Raw genomic sequence first — 20,222 nt, 5'->3', positions numbered from 1 at the left:
AATCTGGCAACAGATTTGTCAACATTGTCATCGCCACCTAGTGTGACATTCAAAAGGCTGTCGAGGATAAGGGCAGATTTAAAGACATATCTGTTTCTCATACTGGATACCACAGATAGACCTCCTCACACCCATAAAAGCCTTTTCATTGATATTTAATTGATATTTCATGTTTTGGCAGTCCTTTCAAACCAATATCTTTAAAATAATTGTGCCTCATTGGACAGTTCCAGAAAAATACTGCGATCATAGCTCTCAGTGTCCCCTCAGTTTTCCTTTCATACAAGTACAGCTGCTTGAGACACTTTTTTGTTTCCTCACGTGTCATTTTCACAGCCTAGGATGTCTCATTCCTTATAAAGTAACATTTGAGTTGAGAGTTTTTTTTTTAAGTTCTTTTACAAATATTGCCAAAATATGTGCACATAGTTATACAAAGAGTTTTGATCTCTTCTGGATTTTAGCCATGGATTTCAAGTCACCAAAGTTGCATGCCTGTAACTTGATTTATGTACTTAGAAAAACAGGAGCCCCAGAGTGACAGATTCTGGTCGAGTAATTCTCTTTAAGATTGAATTTAGATCTGTTGTTGAGCATTTCTTGGATAGTATAGCATTTATAGTTGATTATTGCACTGGACAATTTTTATTAAGATCTCTGCTTTTTTGAGAGCTTAAAAAAGGCTTAAGGCAGTTCTGTCATTCTGTGTTACTCATCTGATCTATTCCTCTTTTTCAAAGCTAAAAGTTTGGAATAGTCCTTGCAAGAGACTGGCAGTTCTACCCAATATTTAGCCAGTAAGAATTGAGTTCATTGATGTCATGGAGACTCCAGATGGAAAATAGGGAAGACCTCTCCTAAAACTGCAGCGGAACATCAAATGAAAAAACAGTTATCACTGTTTCCTCTGGCTGTTTTTAGGTTGCTCATATCTACTGTGCTGTTATCAGTGCCATGCAGTGCCGGTTTACAGTGGGGTTTATCTGAATTTTTTCCCTTCCTTAGTTGGTCCCAAGGGAGGCAGTCATTCCCATATTGCCAAGTATATACTCACTGCAAGGCTGTTTGTTATAATTAAATTGTGTAATACTTTTGGAGATAGCATTTATAAGACACATCAAATTAAATCTTTGCTTGAAAATGTACAAATGAGTCATTAAGTCTTTGTTTCGTGTTTGACATACTTGCAGTTTGTTTAAGCCCAATTGCTTTTGAAGAGTCATGCAAACAAATCAGAAATCACTTAATGCCACATAGTTTTAATATCATCAATCATTATACAGTGCTTTACATCACACTTTGACATTTAAAGATGACTAGAAACAGATTGTAGCATAACTGCAGAATGAAATGTCATTATCTAGTACAGTAAATTACTATTTAAATGTATGTTTGTTTCTCAAAAGCTTATCAAACATTGTTTTCCCCTCCACTGGAATTATTACTTTTTAATGTATTTAAAATACCTATGCCTTAATTCACACTACGCAGGGAAAAGGAGATTGGTTCATACTGTACATGTTCACTAAAAGTCAGTCCACTTGTGGAAATGAAAGAAAACATCTGCGTTAAAGTATGGAGAGAGAAAAAATAATGAGGCGAGCGACAGGGCAAAGCTATAAGAAAATGACAGCTTGCAGCAGCAGCTCAGAGTCGGATGGAGGGAGCAGAGGGATGACGCCAGAGGGGTGAGAGTTGTGGACAAACTCCCAACCTCCCCTCGTTTCAACACACTGGCTCTGCAGCCAGGGCAGAGGACGTTTCGCTTATTGATGTGCATGACTCCGCTTTGCATCTGGAAAAATGCTGAGCCGCACAGCCGCAGCTCCCGGCGCTAGGTAGCACAACATCTGTCCAGGTGTGCCGCTCGGCGGATCTGACACGGAGATGTCTGCTCAAGGGTTACTCAACAGCGTCTTCTCTTGCTCCTCTCCAGCCTCCAAAACCCTCTCCAAGAGGAGGCTGCGGCAGACACGCAGCTTGGACCCAGCCATCATCAGAAACTATGGCACCGACCCGGATGATTTGGAGGGTCCGAGGGAAGGGGGCTTATCCCCGCAATCCTCCGCAGAAAACCTGTCCGCTTCCAGGCTGGATTTGCGCTCCAAAGCCCCGAGGTGGAGACAGCCGCTCTCCTCCTTCTCCAGCCCCTGCTCTCCCCTGGAAACCTCGCCCTCCTCCAACTTTCACTTTGATTACGACCTGAAGGGCGTCAAGAGGAATACCGCCTGGGATCTACCTTTCCTGGCCAGGAGCCCCGCTGCCACCCCGCCGGGCAGCACCGCCACCATCTTCTCCCCGAGGAAGTGGCTCCAGAAGAAGCTGCAGCAGTCCAGCAGCCACTCCTACATTGTGTGGAAGTCCGAGGTAAGTTCCTCCTCTCAGAGAGCCACAGACTCTATCTATCTATCTATATGTATGTATATATACCTGTATAAACATATAGTGATATAGCTTGATATAAAATTGCATTTCATTGACAACTGGTTAAGACAGTCCTGCCCAGTGCGGCTTTCCCAGCACGCCACTGTCAGCACCACCTGGTCATACTCAATTATTTTGAAAAGTTAGTCATTGGTTCAATAGTGTGTTTTCGTTTCTGTTGTATTGCCATCAAATTGTATCATCAGCATGTGTGTCTAGGTTGATAGATACATACATGTCTAATACAACTGACATTTCTAAAATAGGTTGTAACTTTTTCAATTCCATGGTATAGAAGACAATGAAATGAGTAACGAATACATACACATTTCAAAACATACTTAAAGGCACTTTGCTGTGGGAAATTAGGTGATTCATGATCCAGCAGATCTGTGAGCACAATGTTAACTTTGACTGAGCACAGCCGTTTAACTTCAAGACTTATAAAGTTGAAAGAAAGAAATATATAATTATTGAGCACTACCCTCATCTGGATACTGTGATTTATTTGTTTCAATTGCTAGTTAGCTGAGCTTGTGATGTTATTGGGTCGTGGGGAAGTGAATTGACTTTTTATTTCATTAAAGTATGTTGAATATGAAGTCTGTTTAAGTGCTAAGTCAACTGACTACAATGCTGATGGTTTACATTTAGTGGCACAATTTGGCAACTTGCCAGATGACCTGGATAAAAATGATAAAACTGTTTTCCACAAAAAAGAGGAAGCGAAAACAATGATTCATCAGGTTAAGGTCACAGAACATTTATTAACAACATGAGCTGTAGCTGTAAGACATCACTATTCCCAAGTGTCCTGTCTTCTACAGGGGAATCTACAGTCATGGACAAATGCTTGCCCATCCTTTTAAAACAATGAGGGCATTTCCTAATTGTAACAAAAATAAATATTACTTCAGACACGCATTTCAAATACTAATGAGAAAACAAAACAAACAAGAAATCAGCAAGTTTCTGTACATGATAAGTATGTGCAATAGAATCTAGTGTCTATCTATACTAAATATCGGATTTCTAGTAAGAAGGGGGAATTATGCTTTTAATTAAGTAGCTAATGCAAAAGGCTGGTGGGGTCTAAGGTTTGAACAGAAAAGTGGATACATTTTCCTGGCATTACATCATTTATACGGTTTAATGGAGTTTACATTTTTCCCTGAGTCAGAAGGATGAAGACAATATATAGAACTAATTGAGACAAACTAAACATTTGTCCATTTGGGAAAATACAGCATCTGACAGGTTAGGGAATGTTTCCACAGTTGCTCTTAGAAATGTATTCTGTGAGGATAATGGCAAAAAATTAAGAAATAAAAAATATAGTAGCAATGCAGATGTTAAAAGTAGAAAACATCTAATTCCAAGGATACCTCTTTCAGCTGATTTAAATTCCAAGTCAAAACTCACCATATCAAAGGAAATAGTAAAGAAACATTGATATACTGATATCATAGACAGAGTTGCAGCTTGAAAACCTTCGTTGAAACAAGCTGAAACACACAAAATGCCCTCGACTGGGCATCGAACCATGAAGATAAAATATATGTAAAAAAAGTGTTAGCTAGTATTATTTCCTGACTTAAATTGCTGCTGCCTTCCATTCCATATCAAATATCTGAATAGCAAAATAAACAGTAATGTGAATTTCATGTGACCAGCAGAGTTACAACCTATGCTGGGATTAGTAACTGGGAATGTTCGTCAGCAGAACATCATTATGAAAACATGATATAATGCCTGTTCTTTCAGCTCCTTGATGAGTCTCTGAAAGCAGAAAAATGGGTGTATATTGTCAAGAAGTGTAGACACATTCACCCTGAACAACTTACATGCGACACGGGATGCAGTTGGGAACATACAATAGATTAAAAGGCTGTTGGATTGGCAAGTGCAAACTGGTCATGTGGGTTAGAATCGGTGCTGGAAAGTGGTGTGAGAGCGGTCTGCTGTTCGTGGGTAGCTGGTTCAACCCATGCTTGTTGAGGTGTTTGCTAAAATCTGAAGCACTTCATTTCGAGATTCCTTTTTATTTACATAAAATATGTCTTTAACTGTGCTACGGAAACAAACATAGCAAATTACATAATGCATACAGAGCAATTACCACACTTGAGCATGTCTTCTGCCCATTTCAGCTGTTTACATGTTGGATCCAAAAAGTGTTAAACTTTGTAGCTACAGAAGCGAGTCTAAAACCTGTTCAGATACATCCACTCTACACGCCTTTGTGAGATAAGGCTGGATAAGTGGACCCCTATGGAAAGGCCTGGCCTCGTGTGCCACAGTTGGATAGTGCTAACCTTTGTTTAGAGATAAACATGACAGCAAAGATGGGGCACAATATTTACAGATGACATAAGATTCCACGAAGGAACACTTTCGGAATGGTTTTGCATCTTGTCCATGCAGTCCGTGAATATAATGTGGTCAAATGAGAGGAATAATCATTACAAACCATATGAATGGTGTGTTATGCTCAGTTCACAGGTAAGAATGATGTTAAGCTGATGCAAGTCTTTGCACGTGATATATTTTCTACCAGTGTAACCTGTTCACGTGTATCCCTTTTGGAAACAGTGCGTTGTTTTGATGTTGTCAGTGCATATCCAATGGTGGCCTTTAAGTTTGTTACTGTAGTTACCTTGTATTGTCAGTCTGCACTGCATTTGTAATATAGAGAGGTTATTGTAATGGGGAGAGCTAAATGTTAAGCATTGTGTTTTTTTGTGACATACATGTATTTGAGCCCAGAGCAAATTCCAATGAGGTTGTCTGACAGTGTTGTGGGGGGGAGTTTTTAGGGGTTTTCATATCCTTTTGAGTAAAACAATAAGAACAACATGTTTACTGTTTACATTTCAGGCATATAAATATAAGCACATTACAGAAAAATGTTCGGTGAGTAGATAAGTTCCCTGCGAGGAAGTGTTTTTCAGATGAGAATGCTAGATGGAAGATTGCAAATCATGGGTTTGTTCTCCATGACATACAGGGTACAGCACGGGAGAATGCAGCGAAATACACTGTGAACACTGCTGTAACTTACAGGAAGTGAAATATGAATACTTACATAGGAAATAACAAAGCATGCTGAGCAATCTTAGGAAAATTCATCCAGAAAATGAGGTCCTTGCTTTAAATAAAAATGTTCATATGCAGACCATTGTCTTGAACCTGCTTCAGAGGGTGTGTGTCTGCATGTTACTGTGTTCACATGCTGTCGCTTTCCTTTAGTGAGCAGTTCATTATATTTTCCTGCAATTAAGACTGAGAACACATATGTGAAAAGCTTCAATATGCCAATCTGGTTATCTAGGAATGAAAGCAAGTATTTGTTTTAGTTTTTTGTTGTTGCATTTTTCTTTTCAATCTGAGATGAAAATCAGTAGATAGTCCATGTTAAAGACAGCAAGACTCACACAACCAGTTGTGTTAAATAGTTATTGTCACCTTGTATAGATTGTATTTTTAGTTCAGCTGTTAAAACGGCAGGCTTTACTTCCCTAAAAGCCATTAGAGTTATTTTAAGTGCTGTATTGTCCTATATTTGCAAAAGGTAAAGGTTTACAACAGGGCCTGAACTGTTGTTTCAAAGGGGCAGAATTACAGCCACCTTGCCAGACACTTTTATTTACTCGTTTTACTTAACTGATTTCATCCAGGCTCTCTGTGTAAACACCATAGAGCTTGACATCAACCATTTCTATTCGCTGTATTTATATCATTTGTTTAAATTTGTTATATAACGCAATGGGGAAGGAACTTGAAAGCATTTGCATAATTAATCTCTTGTACAGTAAATCCTTTATTTCAATTACAGATTACAATTAATTATGCCTAGGAATAAACATTCTTCGTCCAAAACAGGGAGGGAGAGATCCCATCCGAATGTTCCAAATGCCATAATCATGTTATAATCATGTGTTTATCGGGTACTGAGTATGAACTGGGCCCCTTATTTGCAAGAAGTTTGACAGTTGTTCTAAGATACCTGCGTCGGCCAGTCCTCACAGAAAGAGAAATGGCAGAACATCACTAATCCTGAGAGCCTTGATTAAGACCATACCTTCTCATTATCAACAGATTCACCAGGCCCAAGCTAAGCGAGTAGGAAACTGATTGTCCTTTTCCCCTTTGGGAATTGTATATATCAATGCAAAAATAGAAGAGTTAATTGTGTTTGTGTGTGTTTAAATAACGGTGTAATCAATCTAATAATTCTGATTGACTCAATGTCAGTTATCAGATGAACCGAAGGACGTGTTGTGCTGCGAAGTTATGCTCCCTGTAACAGGATAAATGATCTGTGGTCGTTTTAAATGATTCTCTGTTATGGGAGTTGAAATTGTTTCCAATTTTGTTTTCAAGGATAGTACACCCAAAAGTGCTCAAAATATCCATAAAACAGGAAATGACTGGAATTCTCACACAACTGATGTAATGCATTTCTGCCTTTTATTTATATTCCCATATTCAGACTTGCATTTGAGGGTTTAATAGGATTCATTAGAATTTTACCAGGCATAAAGTGGGACCAAATAGCAGAGTTGTTGTTATGTTATGACATATATTTATTTATATAGTAGCCCCTGTAGAAAGCTGAAGAGGATTTTGCTTACAAACATGGAGCTCTTATGAAGTGCTTTGGATCTATATTGCTGTTCTTAGACCTTTAACCTCTGCATTTTGTGTTTCTTATTACACACAGTGCTTCTCAAAACCTCCCAGTTTTTCACTCTTGAAGTTCAGTAACCCCGATGGTAGAGAGTTAATTGTGTCACAGTCTATAGGAAATCTGTTTCCAATGAGCTGGTGTTTGTAAATCGGCCAGTTTCTGGATTAATGAATTGTGTCAGACTGTTTCAAGATTGTATCCGCATCCCATTGTTCTCAACACAAATAAGGCAGTTAAGCTGTTCTTCTACCTTTACTTATTTTTTAAGTTTCTTTTGTTCTCCTTGTGTTTGACATGTGTGGTCTTCACTGTGCATTTCATTCAGGTTTTCTTTCCAGGCTGTGTTTGGAGATGCTACTGGAGATTTGCTATCAGCGGCAACAATTGCATTTTTTAGTGTCAGTATCTGCACCCATTCATTCAGTGACATCAGCGGAATGCATAAAGCACCTCTATCTGTTTGTTTTTTATTCACATGTTTTAAATAGGGTGCTTTGTGTGCTTTTCGAATACGAGGGAGCTCAGTCCGCACCTGCTACATTGGTGCTGGGACCTGGATCATTACGGTTGCTGCCTTTCTGTCACAGAGCTGGCTGCAGGGTTTAGTGAGAAGTGTGTAACACTGTGTTCATGAGGCTGTCATAGTGATGTCACTGCCCAATACGTGGAAGATGCTGTGCCCAGAGATGGGTCGTTTTGGCTTTGTGGTTTAGTTGCAATTCGTTCGAATTCGACAGCCCCACACAGAATCAGTATTTCTGAGATTTCTGAGATTCTGAGGCTGCCGGGTTCTACAGAAATGTGACGTGGGGTAATATTTTAAGAGAAATGTAGTTATGATGGACTATTCTGACAACTAAGTAACTAACGTTTACTTACATTTAGTACTGAACTCACCTTAAACTATTAACGATGCGTCCAAGGTCCAGGGTATGGACCAAAGTGTGATTACAAGTCTCTGTTCTAGACAAAACATTTGAAAACTGGAAGACTATGAAATAGTCCAGGACCTGCTTCAAAGGTACCAGTAGCTTAAAACCAAAGCATGTTTATTTTAACAATGGAAAATGCAACGGTATATGTTCTGAAAATGTTAATTTTTACCGAACGCAGGGAGCGCTGGCACAGGGTTCGGTCTATGCACTGCCTGAGGTGTATCCCATCCCTCGCTTGTATTACACTCCCTTAGAGGCAGGATTAACGCAGACGCTGGTCTCAGGTGAATAATTTGTACAAGCTGCTGCACACTGCTGGGAATGTGAACCGGTAAAGTCTCTGCTGCTTTATGATATGCACAATATTCCAAAATAACCCCTGGGTCGTTTGTCCCTCTACACATGCCAGAAAGGTTAAATATAAAAACCCATGGACGGTCTGGGGGCCAGGCCCATAGCCTGTGGTTCTGTGAGTCTGCAAGGTAACACTTTGCTTTGGGATTTTGAAGTTTGCGACTGTAAATGTGATGAGCTTTCTTGTGCATTAATACAATAAATCCCAGTCTAACAGTCTGACCCAGAGTCTCTCAGCCAGGGAAGTCCAGGGTTTATGTCCGGCTGCGGTGAGAGTAGTGCCACAAAAGACAGAAGGGATTTGTGGACGGGTACAACACAGGACAGCCCACCAGAGAGGCCTCCGAATAAACACAGCAAAAACACAGCAACATGCATACAACACACAGGCAGATAGGGAAGGCACAGATAAGCGTAGAGTAAACAGAGTGCACTTAGAGTATTTATAGTTACAGTTTCTATAATCCCACACTCACTGACCCACAGTCCTTTGTTGTGAAGTCCCTGTCAACGGGTCAAGTTCAATAGAGGAATCCTGTGGGTGGTGACTCTGCCCAGCAGGCCGGCCCTCGACAATGCGTCAAAGCTGGTGGATGCTTTCAGAAATTAGAGATAAACTTGTTGTGGACTCAAGCTCAGTTGTTTGGATGTATAATTAATGTATGTATTCCGTGTAGTATGATGTAGATGATGGGAAGTATAAATAGTCAATATGTACTCACAGTTTCTTAGTAGTATGAAGTCCTTGATTTTACTTCACTACACTCTGTTGATGTAGAACCTATCGATCTATCTAAATATATATTTAAAAAAAACAAAAATAAACGGATCCCAGATAAAAAGACGTAACAACAAGAGTGAATATGTTAAATGGGTGTGGGCAGGACACATCGCAAGAAGGACTGATCAAAGATTGATTATAGAGGAATGGATTCCAAAGGAGAAATAAAAAGCCAGGCAGAAGACCACTTAGATGGTGGAAAGACAAGAGCAATAGAACATAAGAGAGTGTCCAATCCAATGGAGGCCATTCGCCCCATCGTGCTCGTTTGGTGTCCATTAATAACTAAGTGATCAAGGATCCTATCCAGTCTGTTTTTGAATGTTCCCAAATTGTCTCTTCAGCCACATCACTGGGGAGTTTGTTCAGATTGTGACGCCTCTCTGTGTGAAGAAGTGTCTCCTGTTTTCTGTCTTGAATGCCTTGAAGCCCAATTTCCATTAGTGTCCCCAGGTGCGTGTGTCCCTGCTGATCTGGAAAAGCTCCTCTGGTTTGATGTGGTCGATGCCTTTCATGATTTTGAAGACTTGGATCAAGTCCCCACGTAGTCTCCTCTGTTCCAGGGTGAGAAGGTTCAGTTCCTCAGTCTCTCAGTAGGACTTTCCCTCCAGACCTGGAATAAGTCTGGTTGCTCTCCTCTGAACTGCCTCTAGAGCAGAGATAGAGATACTGCTGATATATGAAAATATACTGATAAATATGTACAGTGTAACAAATAATATTATACGAATGACCACATAACATTGATTCAAATGAATGGAGTGAGTTATTTCAGCTGCAAATGTATTTAATTTCATGCATGCCATAGGTTCATGGCACTGAAGAAAAATCCATTTATTATTAATTCTAAAGCTGTTCATGACTTTCATGGGTAGAAATGTAATAAGGAGGCTTTTACGCTCCATTATCATTGCTAACAGAGTCAAATATTGCATTGATCTCCAGCAGAATTTCTAAATTAATTTTGAATTGTAGGAAAGGTTATCAAGATCGCTGGTCTATAAAATATATTCATATTAAAAAGAAGACACTTTTGTAAATATCTAATTTGAACTTACTCCTTGTAACTTTTGTGAGTGTAACATTAGCTGATCTCAGATAATATTATTGATGTGTTTATTATTGATGGCAGGTTTTGATTTGATATGAAGCTTTCTATCCACTGTAATCCCACCATCAAATTCTGGTTGGTCAATATGATTTGTGGATCTGATATTTGTGGGCCGATATACGCTTGCATCTTGAAAGATTAACAAATGTTCACAAAATACTATTTTTAGCAGCTTTCTAAAATTGAAATCTAATAAGAGGATGTTTTATGTTCTGGTAGCTGATAATTATTAAATTAAATTATCGCATTAAATCTCCTTGTCCAGATAGAGATATAAGTTTATACAGTCAGGATCATATAAGTAAATAAAGTTGCCTGTGCAGATTCATAATCCTGCACATACATCTTAACATTGTGTTCTGTCACTTCCATTTTTGGCAAACTTATTATGGATCCTGGGGGGAACAAGCATCATATGTTTATCTGTTTGCATTCTTTTAAAGACATAGAAAGGGATTATTCACACTGCTTTGCCTAGCTCTTGTATTGCTCTTGCTATGACAATGATGACGACATCAGTCTTAGGAGTTTCTCTAGCAGGCATTAACTGACAAACAAGCCGTTTTTAAGCTAATAACTCTTAGCTGTGCAGCTACAGCATCGTATATACATTTCTTTCCTTTTCCTTTGGAGAACAGGTGAATGCATCAAGATCTTTGAATGCTTTCTATACTTAAAGGTGCTGATGTTTTCTTGACACATGTTGTGAGAGTATTAAGTCAGTGGAATTAGAGAGTTTTAAGAGTATTAAGTAAGTGGTGTCAGAGTATTTTATGTTACAATTCTGAGTTCAAAGTCCACGTGTAAAGTCTACACAGACAATAGATCAGCTTGGAAATTCTCTCTGACTTACAACAGGCAATCTTTTTCCTGCTAAGTTTTTCTCTCTAGATGTAGTCTTCTTGCTAGATTACAATCACCTATGGTTAGGGATCAATATATTGACTTACAGCTGTGAAACATCTGTATATACTATAATACAAAATGGAAAACGATGCACAAAGGTACAAAATACTTCACAGGGTGTGTGAGCATCCTTTGTCTTGTTGCCTGCTGCTGTAATAGACAGGACACTTTCTCTCACCTTGTAATCGATGACCAGAGCAATATTAAGCCATCCCTCCCTCAGTGCAATGTCTGGCTAGAGACGACGGCCCCTGGGGTCTCACCCGACTCCTCTATTTCTACCCTGGCTTTCAGTCGCTGCCTGTATTACATTCAAGACTCCTCTCCTAACCCATACACTTTACTGTATGAATATAGTAACCTTGAAGAGTTTAGCAACAGCCGTCAAATTTAAAACAGTCCTTCTGTACCGTTCTCAACAGATGACAAAAGTGAAAACGGATACACCTGGGAAGTGCAAAACCAAATTCAATAAACATATATAATGTTTTTTTCTCCAACCTCTTATTACCTTTCTGTTTTAATTGTTATTTCATATTTTAAATGGTTTAAATATTTCAGAAGAATATTGTATCTCAACTAAGGTGTAACTAATTTAACTTGGTTACTTTAATTCAATATCTAATTGTTACATAAATATTAGGATTTAATGTTATATAATCTGAAGATGCAGTATATATAAAATACACAGAAACACGTTAAAATCATGTTTGAAAGTAGAATGTACCTGAAATTAAACTTTCTTTACAACTTTTTTGCAGAAATTGTGATGTAACTGCTTTATATTCTGTGATGCAAATGAGAAAAAGAATATGCTACAGGAGAGCAAGCAGCCAGGAGAGTCTGTAATTTCAGACTAACACAAAACTTTAGTGGGACTTGATTCCTGGTGATGATTTCATGGCTCCTACATCTGCGTTAAACAGACCGGGCTTGTGTTTGCACTGCTGTGGAGGCTGGACTGACAGGAAGATGCTTGAGGAATGTTATTGGAATGCTGGTTCACATCTGGAAATCCCCACATTTGCACAAAAACCACCAATAGACTAAATACATACTTATTGAAGATACAAAAACACACCTTTTCTGATGGTTTCATGTTTCGATTCTCTCCTCCAGAAGTAGCATTTTTATAAAGCATGAGTAACACGACGGCAACAAACAAGACGCATAACATGGAATAATATGGCATAATGAAGAAATTAATAATCTCAATATTATGTTTTAACAGCTCATTTATCTGAGCAGCCCAGATCAGGGTCGGGATGTGTGTTTGACCAGCCCTAGAGAAAATAAACTGAGCACCACTTCCCTGTAAACGGGCCACAGTGCAGGTTGCATGTCTGGTCCCAGTGATCTGTGGTTCCTCTGAGCGAATATCAACAGCGTTGTATATTTATATTACATTACCCTGGAGGACAAACTGTATGTGGAATGTTTACACAGTTACAAGAAATCGTAACAACAACAACAACAACAACACAACTCTTCCAGATTTTTTAACGTTTTTACAGCTGTGAGAAAAACCAAACCAAACCAAAAACACCCAGAACAAGTTAAATAATCTGTGTTGAGAACGAGAAACAAAAATGTTTTAAAACTTTTTTAAACTATCTTTAAAATACAGAAAAAACTGACTGATTTAAAAAGAAAAGATGATCTGAGTTTAGAATTGATCTGTATATGTGACAAAAGCTGCAGACATTGAAAAACAAAGTCTGAGTGGAAGGGATTAATGAATCAGAATGAGTTTCAATTGACTTTATCTCAGTGCTCCTTACTTTTTCCCACAATCCCACGGTGCAGACTGAGAGACGTCAGCATCTGTTGCACTCGGTCACCTGCAAAGACCCAGAGGCAAGAATATGCAATTTAGATAATAGTCTCGCCTCGGCAGGGACAGCACTGCTTCTCTGGGTGACAGACTCCAAATCATCCTTTAGTCCAGGGGTTTTCAAACCGGTCCTGGAGTACCTCCTTCCCTACTGGTTTTTGTTCCAACCTAGGTCTTAATTACTTAATTGAATGGTATATTGCTTTGTTAGGTCAATTAAGGATTCAATTAAGCAATTAAAACCTCAGTTGGAACAAAAACCAGCAGGGCAGGGTTTACTCCAGGACCGGTTTGAAAACCACTGCTTTAGTCCATCCAGCAGCTCAATAATTGTACGGCTGGCCAGTCTGTACCAGTTCCTGATCTGTTCTTTTGATTTTGGGTACTGTGTCTTTACTGTGAAAACATGCTTTCCACAGTTCTTAACTAACTGACCCAATTGTCACTAAGGCTGTAGTATCTCTAATTCTAATTAATTCTAACCTCATTCACCCAATCTCCACCAGCTTTTGCATTTTTGTGCAGGAACATAGAATTAAATATTAATGAACAGCTTAACCACAAAGACAAATTATTTCAAAACGGTTCTGTGAGCCACGCCGGTCAGTGAGTGTGTTTAGTAAAAGTCACCCAACATTTCCAACTCATTTGCAACAGGTTTTTCGAATCTTAAAACACAAAAAGCTGTTGTGGTATCTCCTATAAATGTCATTTCCAATAAACGGCATGACTACGTTCAGTCCTGTTTATTATGGTGTTGTATCGCTATCCCGAGATGGTCACAGTACTGGGCCAAGGCTCTTCAGCGATGTGAGGGAAGTAAACACCTCCCACTGTGTGTGCTTCATCATCAGGCCGATCCATACCCACATGACCTTCAGAGCGTAGAAATAAAACTCAGCAGGGTTGTTGCATGAAACGAGTACAAGGAGTGACTTGAGGCACTTCATTATTTTATTATTTCATTTTTATTGTAGGTCATACAAATGTTTGAATATGGCGTTTGGAGGGAGGAAAGCAGGGTCTAAAAATAGCTCACCCTGTAAAATAAACATTAATTTCCCCAGGAATGCATTGGACTGTATTGCAGATTCATTCTCTATTGTTATTTCTTATCACTTATAAAAAGATGTGCATTATGATAATTTCTCATTCTTTGCTGTAAATGAAAATTACTTTTCTTTGCTAATTTGAGACATGCACAGAGGTGCAGATTTTCATACTTTAAAATTAAAAGTGCAAGTCGGAATACTTCAAAGAGTTATTTTTACATCACCATTCCTCTTGCACACCAAATACTTTGACACACTGAGAGCTTCATAATCTGTGTTATTATAGAGTTATTGCTTTAATTAAGATCATGTATGTTTCATTTTGACTAAAGCTAGTAGATTTACACCCATGTTTAAATAGATGCTGTACTGTACTGTTAAAAAACAAACATCTCTGAGTGCAGGGGTGCGTCTAGGAGTCTAGGAGTGCGTCTCTATGGTGGTTACAGTAGCTTGAAATCATCTGTTCCCGATGAGTAAAACCAAGCAAGGCAACATGTCCAGAAGCACATAGCCGTGCAGAATGGATAAGTGTTTCCCTTTTATGGACTCTCTGCTTCAGGTCAGGTATTTCATTTCCTGTGATTCTTCACCAGCAGTGGAAAAGAGACACACCAAGTTGCAGTACAGTACGGCATGAGAATCATTTTTGTACATATTTCCGTTGATTCCCAGAGAAACCGTTAATGCACACTAATAATGTACAAAGGCAGCACTAATTGTCATCTGTGTAGCTTCCATCAGGTTTCGTCCAGCCACAGACAGTTCACAGTAGTCTGTGTTTCATTTTGGTGTCCAAGTGATTGAAAGCAGGGGCTTTATTTCAAACACAGCGCACTTACAAAGCCTTGAAGAGACTTCAGCCCGTTTAAATTGGATCAGGGTCAACCTCACTTCCTGCTGTACGGTGGCTATTTTTGAATGCACAGTGTTCACTTTGAAAACAGAAGTGAGAACCTTGGGTCCAATATAAATAAACCCATCTGATGTGGAAATATAACATCACGTCATGCAAATCAGAAGTGAATGCTCTTTCAACAATTTTCAGCCAAGATGAGACCAGGAAAAATGGCCCCAACATTGTAATGCAGAGTGTGTAAGGAAGGATAGCATTATGGTTAGCTCTTATTAACTGCGGCTGTTTGTTTAAACAGGTTCAATCTTTGTTATGTCATAGATAACCGATTTTAATTCTAACTCATCTGAGCTGTTGTTTGCGCTAAATATGATCTTCACATTAGCTTACAATTTCCTGGAACACTTCTTGTAAGAAACTTAATACCTGTTAAATTGTATTACAAAAATACTTTATTTCTTAGCTGTGGTTTAAAAGGGATCTGCTTATGATGGGTTTCATAATTTATGAGTGTGTTTAATGGATATAAAGTACATCTGGAGGGCAAATCATTTTTGATGATGCTGTTTGAGTTATGTTCTTTTATCTGCTTATTAATGGCACAAATCATATTCAGCCTAGCCTTGAAATTATGATAAAAGAAATGTCAGGAAGGGCTGTTGGCAGCTCAGGACGGCATTAATCAATGGGTAGAAAATCACAGAGTGTGACTGTCAGGACAAGTGGCTGTTAATTAAGTGACGGCTATAGATGAGCAGTACTTCTGATGTCATGTTATTATAATTAATGTCTTCAACAACTGCGTCATGTTGGTTTCGGGTTTCGGTCTGTTTAGGAGAGACCTCTTCACATTGTCCTTCAGATTAAAACCAGGAACCGACTGAAACTTTGAAATGGGGAACGACGTTACATTCCTCAGTTCTGTTTTCAGTCCATTAGTCTGTATTCCTAAAACAACAACAACATTTTCATGCATATATGATTTTGATCCTAATTAATGTGGGCTGAATAAAATCAAAACTTCCCCGTGTCACTCAGTAGCAATTTAAAAGCCTGGTAATTGATGCATGTTTCCATTGTGGAGAAACAAGAACCGCGCTGGCAACACAAACCCCATCAAGCGCTGAGTTTGTGATCTGTGAGATTTGACTCTGCATTTGTTTCCACTGACGTCTTTATGAGTTAATTGCCCTGATGGACGGTTTATGGTTGTCATTCGTGCTGCCCTGCTTTAGAGACAAGGATCACCTTAAATGAGAGCTGACAAAACTTCAGAAATGATGACCCAGAACACATGACTGGAGTGAAGCCCGTTCGTGCATCTTGCAGGAGGCAGGAACAGTAATCAACAATAGGAATGGTACTCCTCTAAAGGTATGCGTAGTTTTGTAATATATTTAGAGCTGGAGGGCTACATTTCAATTCTCCATTATAATGTACTAGTAACCTTAACCGACAGTGTCAGATACATCTTGCTTTAATTTTGAAGTTTTTCAACGCCAATTCCAGCTCCAGTTCAATATCTTATGGTCTCAATGTGAAAGTTTTAAGGAGTTATTAAAGCAGCTCAGTACTGGAGTTAAAACGAGCCGCTGTCGATGTGTGTGCAAATCCAGAAGGCATGACTTCATCCGAGGTCGCTGCGTATAAACACAACAACATATTTCCCCCTCTCCAACACATACGGAAGGCCTTGAACACAGTCATAATAGAGCAACATGCTTTCAGAGAGCCAATGTTGTTGTATTATACATGTAATAAACAGATCTCAATCTCGTCTTTTGTTTGGCTTTGGGGTGGCAAGGCGAGGAAGAAGGTGGGCCGGGAGTCAGGACTCAGCAAGACCACACTTGTCGTTCGTCTACAGTAACATCGATTTATTTTCTGGCCGTTCATGCTGATCGTGTTATGCATGACCACTTGTACTTCTCTTTAACTTCTACAATGGTTAGCTTTACTATATATATGAGCCTACCTTAGAAACAGTATTTAAACAACAACAACAACAACAGAAAGCATTAAAGTAATGACAGGATATTGAACAGTTCAAATAAGTGGAAGGTGAGGCTAACTGAGAAGAGCATTTGAATACATTTACTGTATGTACTTCTCTACATTTTCTCTCCAAATAAGGTAACAAGCTCTGAATTTCTAGCCAATATACAGGAGCCTGCGGGTTGTGAAATGTAACCCTGGTCAGTACCATGTGAACGCATTTTGTATTTTGTACTGGACAGAGAACCAGGAATGGCTCAGTCTGCTATGCTACAGGACTCTAGTTTCCATCGCTGCTGAAATTACTCAGAAAGCTTACACTGCTGTTACTAACGCCAGGCTTGCACTGGACCGAGACAGGATGAGTTGAGGGTTGAGTGTATCTTCGTATTTTGGTGTCATCATCCCACACTACACACCTCATGGCTGAGAAGGAATTCTATGTTTTGCAAAAGACATACACTCTAAAATGTGTGCTGTATTTGAAATTATATGACTTTAATGTTACTGAAGTACATGCACTGAGGACTCGTAGCATTGCAAACCTCATGGCACTGTGGGGACTGATGAGCTTTATTCTCTCATCAGCCATCCACACGTTACTGCATGCCAGGTGCTTATCTGGATTCCTACGATGACACACGGTAAAAACACACACTAGTCTGAGTTCTTTGAAAGAGGATGTGGTGTTGGCTATCTTATACATTAACTCCAAAAGCTGATGAATCATATATTTCAAAGGATCGCAGGTAAATATTACACAAAGAACACAACAACACTAAAATGTCCAATCAAGATATTTTAAAAATATTTACTATAACCACTATTTTACCTTATTAGAATCAAGATACCTTAATAGTGGTATCTCCCAGTGCCAGCAGCTGAACTCTTTCACTGCGCAATAGTTTGGGTTTTGTAATTCTAAGAAATCACGTTGCACCCGCTTCTTCAGCCTCAGAGCGGTCTTCAGGACACGACTGTCTGTCCGAGTCGAGTTTTATCTCGGCTCAACGTTAGTAGGTTTTGAACATCTAGCAAGTCAAGACACCAAGGAGACGTGCCTGCCAGGGGTTCCCTCCTACAGAGTTTCTGTGTAATGTGTTCGCATACAAGTCATTCCTGGTTGAGAAAACATTGATTTAGGTGACAGTAACATGCTACATATTGCTTTTGTTTAAGTTAGATTTTGTTAATGTATTTTGGCTGCCAAAAAACAACCAATTTGTCTGTTGAAAAAATGCAGAGCTTTGGTTTTATGTATCATCACTTTTTGGTGGATTAGGCAAATAAAAAACTATACATTTATTTTGACAATGTTGTTTTTGTTACCTTAGTGCACAAACATCACTCGATCGTGTTTTACATTCAGGTTGTGTACTGTGTCTTTCACTCTCTTTAAAAATGTGTGTAGGTCTGAATATTACACACACACACACACATTGTCCATGCATATTCTTTGAAAGCCTTACATTTGTACGTATTTCCAGGCATTCAGTTGTAATATCTATTCACATTTAGGAAAAATCCATAGTAGAATAAAAAAACAATCACTTTGTAGATAAAATAATTCATCCCTTTATTGAGTTTATCGCTATTCAGTGATTCATTGAGTTTAATATATAGTGTGTGTATTTGTATAAAAGATGATCTAATAACTAAAAATGTGTATATCTGGACTTTTTTTTATTTTTATAAACTACAGATGATCCAGTTCTTCTGGGAACCGTTCCAAACAGGGTGTTTTACTTTCTTTGATATGTCACTGCTGGAAACAAATATTAAAACTGAAGCATTACTGTTATTTCTAAATCTCTTCTTTTTTTTCAAATTGCACAAGGTCACGCATGCATATTTCCTGAAATAGGTTTCTTAAAATAAATAATAATAGTAATAATAATGCCTGGGTTGAGTGTAACAATATATTCGGGTCACTGCATGTGCAGAGTTGTGTGGAGTCATACTCAGATCAAAAATAACGGTTGAATCATACAAAATAGAGTAATAGTGTATGGGTTTTTAAAGAGAACGCAGATGGGTATCTTAAAATGATTTCTTACTGTGAGTTTACAACAGAAAAGTTCCTGGACTTGCTAGACTTTGTTCTAGCGGGTGAACTTCAAACAATATATTTCAAAAATACATAAAAATATATGCAAAACACTTTAGTAAAACCTTCCAGCACTCCCACGATCCAGTGGGAGTAAAATCATCTCGCACAACTACACAAATCCCTGCCAGAGAAGGAAAGAGCTGCACCTGCTTTTGGAAGTGACTCGGGTATCAGGATGAATTATATCTGTAACCAGAGGTGTCTCTGATGATGCCAACATCTTTCACAACTCCAACCAGCATCTTAACACAACACCTTGCTCTGCCCTGAGCATTTAAGATTCGACTTTCAGGGCTTAAAGACACACAAAATGGGAATTAATAATAACAAGGGAAATATATATTGTACTAAAGACAAATTACACACATACCTGTGCAGGCTTTCTTTATGGTTGTCAAATTATATTTCTAAATCGACTGTAAACCTTTCTGCCTCTAATAATTTTGTTCAATCCCACTTTAACCAGTGTCTACAATCTATAATTCTCAATAGTATATAGATGGAAAAATGAACTAAGAAAAAAATAGTCACATCAATTAATGATTTTATATGAAGCCGTTGATTAATTTTATGTTTCTAATCAATTGTGGCTCATAATACTGGGCAACACTCAATCAAATAATCTCTTCTTACATTATTTGGACAGATTTGCTCCGTTTTCGAAGACGGTGAGTATCTCATTAGACGCCGAGTGAGTGAGTGTGTCTGTAGGTGGCAGAGCAAACTAATCTTGTTTATTATTGCAATATATTTTTGTGTCTATTTAGCATTTCTCTGGGGTTTTGACACTCCACACTGAAAGCAAATTGCCAATGAATTTCTCTTGCATGAAATGAATGATAAAAATTACATTTTAGTTGGAATGCTTTCAGAAACTTATTAGAAGAATTAATTTAAAATTGCCTGAAGATCTTGTACAGGGCCTGCACTGACATTACCACAGAGCTATTGGCCATGTCCTGCATGTTTTCAAGAGGTTTAAAACAGGGTATATACAAATCAATTATATTTAGCTCTTTATCAGTGATTTATTAACAAATTATCAGATATCACCACACAGTCTTGCTCATTTATCTAAGTTTATTTATTTGACAACCATTAACTTGTATGTGAAAGGGATTTTCTGCGAATTGTTATCTATCACAAGATTAAGAATGAAATCCAGAGAAAAGCA

At 38.5% G+C, this 20,222-nt stretch overlaps 1 protein-coding gene across 2 annotated transcripts in view; it reads left to right on the top strand.

The window, feature by feature from the left end:
* The first annotated feature begins 1,755 nt into the window (after positions 1-1,755).
* LOC136750815 (rho GTPase-activating protein 6) overlaps positions 1,756-20,222 on the top strand; it is a 111,842-nt gene continuing 93,375 nt past the window's right edge. For both annotated transcript variants that reach the window (XM_066705912.1, XM_066705911.1), the window contains exon 1: positions 1,756-2,367. In XM_066705912.1, the coding sequence (XP_066562009.1) occupies positions 1,888-2,367 (480 nt within the window). In that variant the 5' untranslated portion in view covers positions 1,756-1,887. The remainder of the gene's footprint in view (positions 2,368-20,222) is intronic.

Source organism: Amia ocellicauda, chromosome 6 (assembly GCF_036373705.1).
Source record: "Amia ocellicauda isolate fAmiCal2 chromosome 6, fAmiCal2.hap1, whole genome shotgun sequence".
Taxonomy (NCBI): domain Eukaryota; kingdom Metazoa; phylum Chordata; class Actinopteri; order Amiiformes; family Amiidae; genus Amia; species Amia ocellicauda.
The sequence above is the reverse complement of the archived record's forward strand: the minus strand, read 5'-3'. Positions and strand labels throughout refer to the sequence as shown.